Here is a 12,533-nt window from a genome sequence, read left to right as displayed (position 1 = left end):
CTTTACTACCGTTTTACAAGTTGACAACTACGAAACTTAATTGCAACTAGAAACCTAAGTAACATTATACTCTATTACATATTCTAATATTTCCCCCGATACAATTGGGTTTCAAACGAAATATATTTAAAAATAATTTTTAAGTGTTCAATCTTTCCATTATGTTTTTATTGGTATATTGCAGAAATTCTGTTTCTACGTTTTTATTGCTATTGTTGCAAGTCTAGTGTTACGTCGAGATTCCGTCGGCATTGGTGAAAAGGATTTCCCTAGATTTACTCGGTTAGATTTTCCTCCGGAGGTAGCGTGCCGATCTGGCGGTGAATTTCCACGTAGCGCTGTCATCAGTGATGCCTGTTGCGATCTCCGCTGGTATGAATCTGTGTATTATGTGAAGTTAGCTCTAAGCATAGGGATATCAAGGTTTGATGTGAGAGCGAAATTCGAATTCCATTGTAACGGGGAGATTTATTGTAATAAACAACGAAATCGTACGCTTTTCAACGTGGGCGATCAAGCTGGGGAAGGTAGAGAGAAAGGAAGGCATTTCTTAGAGATACTTAGTTTATTTTCTAAAGGCCGTGTCGAATTCGAGTTTCCATCGTTCCTTTAGTTTATTGTTTAGTTATTACGGACCGTGCCGAATTAGCTATTTCCGTTAAGAGTTTCGAGGGTCTTGAAGCACAGCATGACCTTGCGATACTTCGCTTCGAGTTTCGTTTACTTTCACAAGGGTCATACATTTTCTTAAGGGTTGCTTAGCCCGCTAGCCTCGTTTTCTCTCTCGACTCCCACGCTCTCTCTCACGCGCGCCCACTCCAACATTGCCGCGTAACCTCCACCTCCACGCGGCTCGGGGGTGGATCATCGATCGAAGACGATCCGGAAGGATGGGGCAGGGCACAAACCCCGATTGGACCAGGACAATCCAGAGAGAGGATCGAGGAATATTCCGGAGAAGGGATGAACATCGAGGACGACGAGAAGATTTCCGCGGAGGAACAGATCGATTTTGAAAGTCAACCAAGTTGTATCTAAAAGTCGAGACGAAGACGAATAAATTTTACCAACCTATTTTCGAACATACTTAGTAGTTTTGATTTTTGCGCGCCTCGCCGAGCAGAGCGGTTCAGCGCTCCACGGGCACCAACCCACCGTCCTTTTTCCCTAAACCACGATCTCGGGACGCAACAAGAGGCCGGGACAGTGATGCCAGAAAAGCACCGTCGGGTGCACACCCACACATGCTAGATACGCGTACGTGAGCTCGTGGAGTTTCGGAAAGACGACAAAGGCAAACTGACGCATGCCCTCTTTCTCGATTCTCCGAAGCTGCCCGAAGTAATTTCGGACCGCTTCGTGGAAGTCCAGAGAGAAAGGCTCACATTTGCCTTCTCGCTCTTAACAACTGAAATCCGACCTCCCGTCAACGGCATACGATTTGGATTCTCGAGCCGAGATTCTCGACTCCCAGGCATTTTTACTTTCCGACCTATGTAGGCGCACATAAGCAAAGTACCCATAATGAAAAAAAAATTTTGTAAAATTTATTTTACGGAAATACACGTTTTAAGAACTCCTGATCATATTTTAATTATTGAAAAAAAATAAATTTTTTTTATTCCCATGTATGAGCGCACATGTGTATATTATTAATACGATTTTTGAAAATCAAAATACTTTAAGATTGAAAATTAATAAATTAAAATGAGATTCCACTCTTTACCAGTATTGTGCACGCTGTGGTATTTTTCAATAAGAAGAGAAATTAATTAATAATGATTTTCCTCGATTGTTTTGAGATAACCGTAACAATTTGTTATGACGAACTAAATAGAACTAACTAGAAACAAAGGAAAAGTGATCCCGTTTGCCAGTTTAATACAAAGTATGGGTTGGATCTTAAATTTTAAAAGGACATAGTCGAATATTTTTAAAGGTACAAAACATAGCGTTTCATTGTAGAACAGTAACATAAGTTAGCAGGTAATGTCATAAAACTGTTTTTCCCAGCTATATCCCTTTTTACCTGAAGTATAAGGTAAAAAGTACGAGCTACAAGGTACGACTATCCGAAAATCGTTCACATTTTATCAATGTAAATGAAGCGGCCTTTCCATCAGAGTTAAATACAAAATTTTGTTATTTCTGTGAAAACAAAACTTTCAGTAAATGTACGTGGTGCTTGAAATTTTTATGTTTTGACTGTTTTTGTGAAAAGTACCATCCAGATTCATGTACTTCGTACATTGAAAATAACATATGTTAAATGTAATCGGTTAAATTTAACTTTAAAAAAAAATATTCGAAGGTCAGACAAAAATATAATGTCATATTTAGTGTACGATTAAAGTATGATTGAAAAAATAAAAAAAAAAAGTTCAAGCAGGGTTCGAACCAGCAGAGCAGAAGAAGTTCGGAACTTGCAGGCAAAGACCTCATCACTCACGCCACGCTGATTAGTGGTGAACATAGTTCTATTTCTGAAAATAAGTACCTGTAATAACTTTAATAATATCTCAAAGTAAAACCTAACCCAAAACCTGGTACCATTCCAACTTTTCCTTGTTAGAAACGAGTTTTTCAATTTGTCTTAGCGAAAATCGCAATCACATTTTGCACATTATTCTAAAACATTTGTGGTATTCGTTTTCAATGCGATTTAAGTAAGCATGTAATGTATAAGATTTCATTTAATGTTTTCTTTTCTAGAGAAGATAGAGAAAAAGTTTATATAATTTTTTTTATATAAAATTTAATTCGTCCTAAGATTTATATGAAACATTTAAAAGATTTTTTATAAATTATGCCTATATATCGGAACAACTATGAAACAAGAGGTATAATCTGTAAGGAGTGTATGTGTGTGGCTAGGAGAACCGTTATCGTTTGCGTCGATAGGAGTGTTTAGTCTAAGCTAGAGTAGGTATCGAGTGAGGTGTTTAGGTTTAAGCTGAAATACGTTTTAGAGACTGCGTCTCGAACGTGCGTTTTGTTTAGATCATTATTATAAGATAGGAATAAGGAAGGGTCGACTTTGACTGCAGGAACGTCACTCTGTATCGAACGTTAGTCGAGAGCAATCACAGTTTTACGTTTACGTTTTATGTCTTTCTTTTATGTTCTTTATGTTAAATAGTTAGTAAATATTAAATAATATAATTACATCGTTACGTTTAGTGTTCACGTATTTGAATCCGTCCACACGCCTTTGAAATGAGAACATAAAACTTAAATGTAAAGTTTCATTTAAATTCATTCAGCTATTTATATTCAATCGTATTAATAATATACATATGTGTGCTCATACATGGGAATAAAAAAAATTTCTTTTTTTTCAATAATTAAAATATGATCAGGAGGTCTTAAAACGTGTATTTCCGTAAAATAAATTTTACAAAATTTTTTTTTCATTATGGGTACTTTGCTTATGTGCGCCTACATAGGTCGGAAAGTAAAAATGCCTGGGCAGTCGAGAATCTCGGCTCGAGAATCCAAATCGTATGCCGTTGACGGGAGGTCGGATTTCAGTTGTTTAGAGCGAGAAGGCAAATGTGAGCCTTTCTCTCTCGACTCCCACGAGGCGATCCGAAATTACTTCGGGCAGCTTCGGAGAATCGAGAAAGAGGGCATGCGTCAGTTTGCCTTTGTCGACTTTCCGAAACTCCACGAGCTCACGTACGCGTATCTGGCATGTGTGCGTGTGCACCCGACGGTGCTTTTCTGGCATCTCTGGTTGTATCTTAAATTTTAAAAGGACATAGTCGAATATTTTTAAAGGTACAAAACATAGCGTTTCATTGTAGAACAGTAACATAAGTTAGCAGGTAATGTCATAAAACTGTTTTTCCCAGCTATATCCCTTTTTACCTGAAGTATAAGGTAAAAAGTACGAGCTACAAGGTACGACTATCCGAAAATCGTTCACATTTTATCAATGTAAATGAAGCGGCCTTTCCATCAGAGTTAAATACAAAATTTTGTTATTTCTGTGAAAACAGAACTTTCATTAGATGTAGGTGGTGCTTGAAATTGTTATGTTTTCACTGTTTTTACGAAAAGTACCATCCAGATTCATGTACTTCGTACATTGAAAATAACATATGTTAAATGTAATTGGTTAAATTCAACTTAAAAAAAAAATATTCGAAGGTCAGACAAAAATATAATGTCACATTTAGTGTACGATTAAAATATGATTGAAAAAATAAAAAAAAAGGTTTTGTTTTGTCAGGGTTTGAACCTGCAGAGCAGAAGAAGCTCGGAACTTGCAGGCAAATACATCATCATTCACGCCACGCTGGTTGTTGAATTTATTTCTATTTCTGAAGATAAGTATCTGTAATAACTTTAATAATATTTCAAAGTAAAACCTAATCCCAAAATCGGGTACCATTCCAACTTTTCCTTGTTAGAACCGATTTTTCAATTTGTCTTAGCGAAAATCGCAATCACATTTTGCACATTATTCTAAAACATTTGTGGTATTCGTTTTCAATGCGATTTAAGTAAGCATGTAATGTATAAGATTTCATTTAATTTTTTCTTTTCTAGAGAAGATAGAGAAAAAGTTTATATAATTTTTTTTATATATAAGGCGTCGGGAAAAGACGAGGCCCAAGCCGAGGCGCTGGCAAGGGACCGCGTCTGGCCTTCGTCCGTCAACACTCCCACCCCTACCGATGGGGGAGAAGGCTGACGACAAAGGCGAGGGTCTAGGCCCAGGACGGGCTCATTTGTTTTTCCGACGCTGAAAGAACGGGAATAAAGCATGTATACGAATACCCTGCGTATTTCTTAATTCCTAATTCCATTCTACGCGTCTGTCTAACATATATAAAATTTAATTCGTCCTAAGATTTATATGAAACAATTAAAAGATTTTTTATACATTATGCCTATACATACATCGGAACTATGAAACAAGAGGTATAATCATTATTATCCATGGACTGATTATAGTCAAAGTCTAACCGGACTTTGAAATGAGAACATAAAACTTAAATGTAAAGTTTCATTTAAATTCATTTTGCTATTTATACTCAATCGTATTAATAATATACATATGTGTGCTCATACATGGTAATAAAAAAAAATTTCTTTTTTTTCAATAATTAAAATATGATCAGGAGTTCTTAAAACGTGCTTTGCTTATGTGCGCCTACATAGGTCGGAAAGTAAAAATGCCTGGGCAGTCGAGAATCTCTGCTCGAGAATCCAAATCGCATGCCGTTGACGGGAGGTCGGATTTCAGTTGTTTAGAGCGAGAAGGCAAATGTGAGCCTTTCTCTCTCGACTCCCACGAGGCGATCCGAAATTACTTCGGGCAGCTTCGGAGAATCGAGAAAGAGGGCATGCGTCAGTTTGTCTTTGTCGTCTTTCCGAAACTCCACGAGCTCACGTACGCGTATCTAGCATGTGTGAGTGTGCACCCGACGGTGCATTTCTGGCATCACTGACGCGCCCATTTGGTTGTCCAGGCGGCAGGGGAGGTAAACCCCTACGTGGCGGATAGGGGCAGCCACTGGGATGGGATGCGGGGATGAAGTCATCAACCTGAGAAGGCTGGTAGCCGCATCCTCGCATGGCATCCCGGAGGTCGGAGCGAAAGCAAATGTGTTGCGCGTGTGAATGTGTGTGTAAGTGGACTGAGACGTGGGATATTTGCCGCGGGTTTTACCTAAGGCTGCAGGTTGGCCAGTTAGCTGCGGGTGAGTCCTGCGGCTGGCGGCTTAGTCCCATGGTACGGGGCCGCGGGCGCTGGTGACCAGGCGCCTGCGGTTGAGTGGGAATGCGGTGGGAGGAGTGCCTTTCACCGGGAGGGGCCTGAGAAGGCACGACGCGGCGGGGGACTCTGTGATGGCTCACTAAAGTTCGCGGTTCCTCACTAGGCGCCTGAGGATGGTCACCGTGGGGTTTTAGCCGGTAAGAGTCCGGCACTACCCGCCGGCCCTGCCTTCGGATGTAGTCAATAAAATTTGAGCCCGTTGAAGCCGTGAAAGAAAAAGTAGCTCGCGTCCTGAAGGAGCTGACAGAAGAAGACTTCCAGCACTGTTTCGAACAATGGAGTATTCGCATGGAGCGTTATAGGGATAAAGGAAGAGTGTATATTGAAGGTGACAATAAGTAAATATGTATGAAATCAAAATAAAATGTTTTACAGTGTCAGTCCCGTTATTTAATAGCCACACCTCGTATCCTAATATCCAAATATGAATTCTTATAACCTAGTGGCTCTCCGATTTCGTATCGGATTCGTTCGTTCATCTTACTAACAAATTAATACCATATTCCACACCTCTCGCACTCGCAGGCTACGCGCACTGCACGGCCCTGGCTCGTAACATTCGCTAAAAAAAACTTTCGAAATTTGTCTTGTTATACCCACAAAGATCGGAAAGTAAAAATGCTAAGGCAGTCGGGACTCGAAATCGTATGCCGATTGTCGCAAGGTCGAATTTCAGCTGTTGTAAGAGCAAAAAGGAAAGGCTTAGACTTACCTTCTTTCTCGATTTCATCGTTTCTCGGCAAAGTGATAAGGACATTTTTTGTTCCTTGGATGTCATTATAAATGATCCTGTAACAATTTGTCATTTCCAGGCAGGGCCAAAAATGACCATTCTCTACCTAACTTCCTTTTCAAATGAACATCCTGTATACATAACTTAAATGATAAATTTAAAATCTTGTATTGAAAAATGTTGAATTTTGAAAAGTTACTATTTCCTTAGTATTTTATTTATAATACGAAGTTACAAATTCGTATTATTATTAATGTAAAGATAGTAATAAATGATGTAAAAATGCAAAGTAAATAAATAGATGATAAAAATGATAATTGATTTCTTTTAATAATTAAATTTTAATAAAAATATGGGTTTAAAAAAATCACTTCATAATATATCAGTGTTAAAAACGTTGCAGTTTTGGAAACATATTAACTATATTTGTGCACAATATTATTCAGTATGAGATTTTTTTTTTTTCTTTTTTTTTTCACCGCTTTCCTCGCTTGGAAGTACAATTTCTTTAGTCTCTTGAAGAACTTCTGTACTTTTTAATTCTGGTTTAACTTTCTTCTTCTTCTTTTTCTTTGTTTGTTCTGCAACAAGAAATTTGTACAATGTTCTTAGAAATTAGGTTTTACGTTTATAATTCAATTTTTTTTTTTTATTTTTATTAAGTTTACTTTTTCCTTCAAAGGTCATTAGCAGTCACAGTTACTATTTACATTTATATGAATTACAAGATTATTAAAAACAATTTAATAGATTAATATGCTTCAAGGTTTACTACATTAGAACATAACTCTTTCTTAACCTTTCAGCGGACACGGCTGTGTACGGAGTACACGACTTAGTTTCGCGACATAGTCTTTCGCCAAAAACTTTTTTTCCTGTGATCGGATCGATTTTTTCTATTTCTTATTTGAATGTTTTTTTCCATCTATTTGACCCAAAAGTTAAAATTTCATAACATCAACGCCGCGTGTACGGAATACGAAAAAGGGCGCTTGTTTTACGATAAAAATCGTGCCTGCCGGAGGGTTAAGGACTTCTTTTAACCCCTTGCACTATTTTCCTGAGTCTGATTCGTGATGAAAATTTTAGGCTAAACTTGAATATCACGAGTCAGACTCGTTGTTTAATTTCACATCAAACGTGAATAACACGAGTCTGTCAAGATCCGATATTCGAGCTCCTTCCGATCATTATGGCGTATGGGTTAGGCACGGCTTCTTTTGAATTTCAGCATAGTGCAAGGGGTTAAACACCCATTTATGTAATATAAGTTCCTTTCATAATACAATGTACAATGCAAATGTTTAAGTAAACAAAAATTCTGGAAAAAATATAATATAAAAATTTTTTAATGTAAAACTAACCTTCATCCAACGTTGTGGAAACTTCTAATTTTTCGTCTTTTATAAGGGATGTACTACAAGACCCTTCTTCCATTGTCTCGAACTTAGCTTTCTTTTTCTTCTTCTTCGGCAATGGTGTACTTTCTTCCTCCAACTTCACTTGAATATCTTCTGGTGTAACTATTAGCTCCTCTGTACTCTCAATGTGTTGTCTTTTTTTCTTTTTTTTAGGTATTTCTTCATCTTGTGTTGCAGAAATTTCCTCAATCAATGGTTTTTTATCTTCAATTTCTGAATGCCATCTTTTTCCACTTGGAAGTGTTGTATCGGCAGCTGTAGGATAGTGAACATATTCACTCTTAGCTTGATATTTTTCAAACTTCGCTTTTGCTTTACACGTTCCACTTATTCTGCGAAGATTTCCTTCTTCTAATATTCTCAAACGTGCTTCTAATTTAACCTTGTGCTCAGCACCAAGATCAAAATTTGCATCCTCTCCTAATGCATCTACTCTAGTTGCTAATGATGCTTTGGCCGCCAACATTCTGGACATCTTTCCCTTATTTTTAATCGAAGATTGTCCAACAAGTTGTGCATGATATATTAAGCCATATTTAGGCGTATCTTTTTTCGTTTTCAATGCTCGAAATAAAGCTTTTTCAGCGCCAAGTATTTGTACAGTAGAAGCTGGATGTTTAGCAAGGTTAATTAAAGAACCAGCATGCGAAATTAAGCGAGCTCCTACTAATTCTCCAACAAGTACAGTTAAATTTGGTGCCATTGCCATCATTCTTGCTTTAAGATAATCATATAACTGTGCTCTGTATTGCGAAATTTCGATAACTTGATCACATAGATGTTGAATATTTAAAATATCATCTTCAGATATTTCAGTTCCCATAGATATTTGAGCAGCTTCTTTCACTTTTTCCTCTACATCTTCTGGTAATATATCGGATAAATCCGAGTTTCTAGTATTTTCTCTGGTTCCAATAACTTTTACCGTTTTCACGAATGCTACGTTATCCATAATGATTTTTCCAAGTTCTGGAAAGTGCCAGCCATACCATTCGCGACAACGCATTACATAATTATTTAATTCCTTGTCTAAATCGTCCAATAGACAAACAGCTTGTATTATCATAGTATCAATTTTGTCAGGTGAAAATTTCAACTTATATCTGGATAGACTGTGTGCTAAACCCAATGCCATTGCTGTCATTTCTTTCTTTGGTAGTCCAACCAACAAACTATCGATTTGACTTCGTATACATCTCATTAACTCTTGTATAGCAGTATTGCTGACACAAGACAAACTAAGTTTATCCTTTATGGCATTGCCCAATTTAGCGTCGGCAACAGCTAATTGTTCTTGAAACTCTGCACAATATTTTTTTAGAATTTTTTTTAACGATTTACAAAGTTTACCTTCTACTGCGGCCGTAGTCGCTGCTAGAGCTTCAGTAGTATCGGCAAACTTTTCAAAATGCTTCAATTTAACTCTACAAAGTAAAAAGAAAGTTAAATAAATATATATTTACAAATAAACACATACAGTCAATCAAAAAAGTCTCCGTACACCGCTCTAAAATTTATTGAACACTGTATATTAGTCAAGAAGGAGGTCAGAAATAAATAATCTTTAAGTTATTATATTCAGAAACATAACATTTATTATTAGTAAGAAAGGAAAGGGCATACATACATTTATTAACGGAATATAATGGGCGAAAGCACAAACGTGACAAAAATGTGGTAAAGAAAGTCTCTGTACATATAAATTTATTAACTACAGTTTTTTAATTAATAATCAGTGGGTCCTCCTTTTAGTGTAATAATTTCTTGCAACCTTTTTTGTATGTTACATACCAACTTTTTAGTTAAATCTGGTTGAATGTTATTCCATTCTAATAGTATTTTGATGTCAAATCTTTCTTGTTTTTAATATTGTACTTTTAAAATTTTCTTTTCATTTCGCCCCATAAATGTTTAATAGGGTACAACGTTTAGTGATTGGGGAGGCGTATGAAGCCGCTTTGGGACATTATACAGTAACCATTCTTTTACTGTCTTTGCTGTATGGTTAGGTATTTATCTAAATTTAATTTTAATACAGTACGGGTCAAATTTTCTTTCAATACGTTCAAATAAACATTTTGATCCATAGTACCATCAATAAATGTCATGTATTCAACTCCCACAGCACTCATACACCCCCAAACCATCACGCAGCAGCCTCCATGTTTAAATATTCGATACAAATGTTTAGGTTCCATTTGCGTGTTTGGTTTTCTCCAAAGTTACTTTAGAATATACTTTCATCATTGAATATTACATTATTCCATAAGTTTTGGTCTTTGTTAATATATAAATATGCGAAATCTAATCGCTTCCGTTCGTTAACTTGGCTTATAAAAGGTTTTCGCCTAGTTGTACGGCCAATGTAACCTGTTTTCCTTATTACATTTCGTATTGTTTTGAGCATTACTTGTATATTATAATCAGTTTCTATCATTGATGTCAATTTTGGATCACTAGTCCATGGATCAGATCTAATTGTTCTTAAAATGGCACGCTTATGGCGTGATCCTAATTTTTGAGGTCTCCCCGTTCGTCTTCGATTTTGATTTGATCCTGTTTCATTGTATCTCTGGCAAATATATTGTAGACGATGACTTTTTTTACAATTTGTGCAATTTTTTTCTATGTTGCATCTTCTTCTCTTAATTCAACAATTAAATCTCAAATCACAACAGGGATTTCCATTTTGAAGAAAATACACACAATATCAACTTTCTGTTTGCTAGCACTCAAAAAACTAACTTATTCTTAACTTTGGAGTATTGTTCCAGTCTTGTTTGTAAACATTCTGCGAAATTTTTAGAACTAGACTGTTAAATATTTCTTTGTATGGAGACTTTTTTGACCACATTTTTGTTACGTTTGTGCTATCGTCCACTATATTCCATTGATAAATGGATGTATACCCTTTCCTTGCTTATTAATAATAAATGTTATGTTTTTCAATATAATAACATAAAAATTATTTATTCCTGACCTCCTTCTTGGCTAATATACAACGTTCAATAAATTTTAGAGCAGTGTACAGAGACTTTTTTGATTGACTGAATGTATACATCTTGTATAATACTTATATATTAAAAATTTGCAGTCTAATTATTATATATTAGTAATAGTAAAGAAATATTGTTTTCATATTATAACATAAAATAATACAAGCAAATATTATTTACTTTACACATATTTTTATTATAGGAGGTTACATCTTCAGTATATTGTTCAACTAAAATGCACTACTTCAATATATGTTAAAATATGATTAAAACTATTAACCTGTTTGATATGGCAAGCTTGAATGCAAATATGCTGCTGCTGTATAGGGTAGCTAAGACGTCAACATATGTTTCATTGAAAACAAAACCTAACATCTGATACTTCCTTGCGTTATATAAATTATTGATTTCTTATGCAAGTTGTGTTGGACTACTATATAGAGTTACTTAACTATTATAAAAAATTATTTAATAATATACGCAAAATTTTAACGGATATCCATAGTTACTGTTCATATCAAAAGGGTTAAGTAAAATGTCCATTCGTTTGAGTAAACTCTTAAACACTTACTAAATTATAATTAGCAGTACCAATAATTTACAAAAAAAATTAGTAGCTGTATAAATATCTTGCTTTATTTCAGAAATAAGAATTCTAAAAGTTAACTTACATTTTGCTAGCTGCTTCAGGAGATTCAAAGTTATGATAAAGATTATCCACCTCTGTCAACTTATTTTCATCAAGTAACTACGAAGAGAAACGATTAAAATAATATAATTCATATTTATAATTATTCTTGTAACGCATATGTCATTCGTATGAAAATAAAAATTACTTAAAATGCACACACGTGCAATATTCTTAAGGTTATGGTGCACGTTATCATTTACCTTGAAGATAGCATATCCCGCTGGTGTTTCAAATAATACCAACATTTTGATTTCTTTTTATAAAACTGTTGTATTAATAATTATTTGATGATGTTCTCATCTGCAATACAAAATTAATCGCATATCATCATGCACTATTCGATAATTTTGAATAACTAAGGTTTGCGCAATAAACACTCAGATCAAGCAAGTTGGCACACTTATCAAAAGTTAGATACTCCGTTTCGTGATATAGAGTGTAACGTCGTTCGCGTAGTATACGTTCCTCCCACTCCGACCCATTGTCCCTGCATTGCGTATAGTTAGTTAACGGATAGTAAGTAACTAGATTGTGGAAACCGCTCGCAACATCACTAAATGTTGCGTCCCGATCTCGCGGTCTGGGGAAAAGGAGGTGGGTTGGTGCCCGTGGAGCGCTGAACCGCTCTGCTCAGCGAGGCCGCCTTCCGAGGAACTTCCGAGTGGAGTTTGAAGTTTCCCTTAATGACCGTAACGTAGTTTGCTAAATAAAAAGGTTTTGAAATTCTAATCCTCAAAAATAGCGGAGAAGTCACGTCTGTATCGTAAACCCACCGATCTTGAACACAGTCCTTAAGAAAGTTTATGACTCCTTCGGAGAAAATGAACCAAGTATGTCTAAGAAATGCCTTTTTTTCTCTCTTGACCCTTGACTTTCCCTGCTTGATCGACCACGTTGAATACAA

At 35.9% G+C, this 12,533-nt stretch overlaps 1 protein-coding gene across 1 annotated transcript; it reads right to left on the bottom strand.

Moving 5' to 3' along the window:
- Positions 1–6,924: 6,924 nt before the first annotated feature.
- LOC122399327 (nucleolar protein 58) lies at positions 6,925–11,995 on the bottom strand. The gene is made up of 4 exons (XM_043399941.1): positions 11,830–11,995; positions 11,610–11,686; positions 7,886–9,366; positions 6,925–7,102 (listed from the first exon to the last, which is right to left on the bottom strand). The coding sequence occupies exons 1-4, from the start codon at positions 11,872–11,874 to the stop codon at positions 6,960–6,962; spliced, it is 1,746 nt and encodes a 581-aa protein (XP_043255876.1). The 5' UTR covers positions 11,875–11,995; the 3' UTR covers positions 6,925–6,959.
- Between the last annotated feature and the right edge of the window lie 538 nt (positions 11,996–12,533).

This window comes from Colletes gigas, unplaced genomic scaffold (genome assembly GCF_013123115.1).
Source record: "Colletes gigas isolate AHSC1104 unplaced genomic scaffold, ASM1312311v1 Colletes_gigas_Sc00002, whole genome shotgun sequence".
NCBI classification, from domain to species: domain Eukaryota; kingdom Metazoa; phylum Arthropoda; class Insecta; order Hymenoptera; family Colletidae; genus Colletes; species Colletes gigas.
This window is presented reverse-complemented; position numbering and strand designations above follow the sequence as displayed.

Bases quoted from the DNA above. Each gene is read 5' to 3' on its own strand.
- LOC122399327 (XM_043399941.1), bottom strand. From the start codon at position 11,874: ATGTTGGTATTATTTGAAACACCAGCGGGATATGCTATCTTCAAG. The intron at 11,687-11,829 runs GTAAATGATAAC...TTCTCTTCGTAG, and splicing joins CGGGATATGCTATCTTCAAG to TTACTTGATGAAAATAAGTT. The intron at 9,367-11,609 runs GTAAGTTAACTT...TTTACTTTGTAG, and splicing joins CCTGAAGCAGCTAGCAAAAT to AGTTAAATTGAAGCATTTTG.